Genomic DNA, 2,554 nt, shown 5'->3' with positions numbered 1-2,554 from the left:
ATATAACACTGTCCTCTTTCTTTTTGGCAGATAACAGCATTACATAAGTAAGCACCCATTTGTTTAGCTTAGGTGGTTTCATTCTGAACTAATCTTATAGCATTGCTGACAAGGCCCTAGTTGTGTGTGGAGAGAGAGAGGTAGCAGAGGAAAAACCAACTCTCTCTAAGTGGGATTGGGGCACCTAGCAGTTTGTACAACACACTTATGCCTTCAGAAACAGGGTGGGCATCATTTCTGTGAAAATGAAGTCTCCTTGATTGCGGCATGTTTCAAGGCAAACAGAACCTGAGAGCTTGTGGGAAAGAGAGCACCAGCTCATGACGAAGAGCCCGTCCTAGCCCATCATCTTGAGGATGCCAAAAGGGTCTTTCTCAAAGGGAAAATACCTTCTTGTCGAAGAAAGCATGACCTTGCTTGCAACCACTGTGTTATTCTTCTGAAGATGGTGTCTGGGCTGAACAAAACTTTCAGGTGATAGAAGACGCAAGATGGAGAAATGTGCCCATCACCTGGGCATCCCTCAGCCCACCAGACTCCAGGACAACTCACGGAGATGTCAGATCGCTTTATTTACATGGGATTCATATCAGATTATCTCAGAAAATGAGTCTTATCAAGCAATCTATTATTTATTTGTGTAATTTCTTCCCTCTCTTATTTGAATATCCTTAAGTCAGGTGAGATAGTGAGACACGTCTTGGCCCTTTGCTTCTATTAATCCACGCAACAAAGTGTAATTATTTCATGTCATGTTGGTTCCTGGCTTGAATGAGAAATTGCAAACAAAGTGGAGCCCTTGCCCTCCTGAAATGCTCATTCTAATAAAGCAGACAGTGAGTAGAATCTATTATGCAAATCATGGAAATAAAAGTACAAGGTAGAATCATGGGACACAGAATGAAGATGCTGCTTTACATAGGGCATGTTTGGACAAGGACACTTTTAAAATGAGATCCAAAAGGAATTAGCGGCTAGAACGCTCAAGACTTGACTTTGGTCTTCTCAGTTTCCAGAACTGTGAGAAATGAATAAAGCCACCCAGTCCATGGTATTTTTGTTAGGGCAGCTGGAATGGACTAAGGTAGTTCTCTATAGTGCCTAGCCACCTGAGAGAGGTTAGAATACTGGAAATGTTTGTTCATCACTAACTTTTTGCAGTAGTCATCAGGGATGGGGTCCCTAGAAAAATCTTTGAAATTTACTAAGGGCAATTTAGGGATCTTTTACCATTTGATGCACACTCAGGGCAACCGCACTTTTGGGTTTTGAGTGATCATCTCTCTCCCCAGCACTCTCCTCAGAGCATTTGCCACATCCTTATTTCGGAGAGTGTATATCAGAGGATTCAGGGTTGGGGTAACGATGCTGTAGAACACGGAACCCACTTTGTCTTGCAATGGGGTGCGCTGGGACCTGGGCCTCATGTAGGAGAAGATGCAGGCGCCAAACCAGAAGGAAACCACAGTGAGGTGAGAGCTACAGGTGGCAAAGGCATTCCTCTTACCCCCAGCTGAACGCATGCAAATAACACTGCGGAGGATGAAGATGTAGGATGCAGAAATCAGGACGATGGGGAGAAGGAGCAGGAGGATGCTGCTGATGTACACTGTGGATTCATACACAGTGATGTCTCCACACACCAACTGCACAACTGCTGGAAACTCACAGTAGAAGTGGTGGATGTTTCGGTGCCCACAGAAAGGGAAGTGCATCAAGATTGCTGTGTGAATGAGAGAGTTTACTGATGCTCCCAACCAAGACATAACAGCCATCATCTGTCCCACCTTTCTGTTCATGAGAACAGCATAACGCAGTGGGTGACAGATGGCCACATAGCGGTCATAGGACATGAAAGTTAGGAGAAGACACTCAGCTCCACCCAGAGACAAAAAGAGGAAGTGCTGAGTGGCACAGCCCACAAAGGAGATGGACTTGGTGCCAGAGAGGTAGTTGATGGCCATCTTGGGGATGGTGGTGGAGACATGCATCAGATCCATGAGGGAGAGCTGGCTGAGCAGGACGTACATGGGGGTGTGAAGCCGGGGGTCGGCACAGATGAGGAGGATGGTGAGGGTGTTGCCACTCACCGCAATCAGGAAGACCACCATGGTCAAGGAGAAGAGGAAAGCGTGGGCCGGGGAGTCATCAAAGAGCCCTTCCAGGATGAAGTCAGCCAGGGAGGAGGTCTGATTCCTCTGCCGCATCTCTCCTTTCTCTGCCCTGGAAAATAGGCATTGCGAAGAAAGTCCTAATGGAAAGAGTTTCCTCGTTAAGGAATAATTATGTAGACACACACATATATGTATATACTCATTGTCTTTTATAAGTATAAATATGTGTACATGTTTTTCATGTATACTTGAGTTTTACATGAAAACTATTGTAGGAGTTCCCATCGTGGCTCAGTGGTTAACGAATCCGACTAGGCACCATGAGGTTGTGGGTTCGATCCCTGGCCTTGCTCAGTGGGTTAAGGATCTGGCATTGCCATGAGCTGTGGTGTAGGTTGCAGACGCAGCTCAATCCCATGTTGCTGTGGCTCTGGCATTGG

General features: G+C 46.0%; 1 protein-coding gene across 1 annotated transcript; it reads right to left on the bottom strand.

Moving 5' to 3' along the window:
* Positions 1–1,244: 1,244 nt before the first annotated feature.
* LOC100523780 (olfactory receptor 2AE1-like) lies at positions 1,245–2,213 on the bottom strand. Its single transcript, XM_003124327.4, has one exon. It carries the CDS (start codon positions 2,205–2,207, stop codon positions 1,245–1,247), a length of 963 nt encoding a protein of 320 aa, XP_003124375.4. The 5' UTR covers positions 2,208–2,213.
* Positions 2,214–2,554: the final 341 nt, after the last annotated feature.

Source organism: Sus scrofa, chromosome 3, assembly GCF_054392235.1.
Source record: "Sus scrofa isolate SSC_HxYL_T2T_F1_AM1 chromosome 3, Sscrofa_HxYL_maternal_Yorkshire_Landrace_v2.0, whole genome shotgun sequence".
In the NCBI taxonomy this organism is placed as follows: domain Eukaryota; kingdom Metazoa; phylum Chordata; class Mammalia; order Artiodactyla; family Suidae; genus Sus; species Sus scrofa.
Note: the sequence above shows the minus strand (reverse complement) of the source record. Positions and strands in the feature narration are given on the sequence as shown.

Bases quoted from the DNA above. Each gene is read 5' to 3' on its own strand.
- LOC100523780 (XM_003124327.4), bottom strand. From the start codon at position 2,207: ATGCGGCAGAGGAATCAGACCTCCTCCCTGGCTGACTTCATCCTGGAA.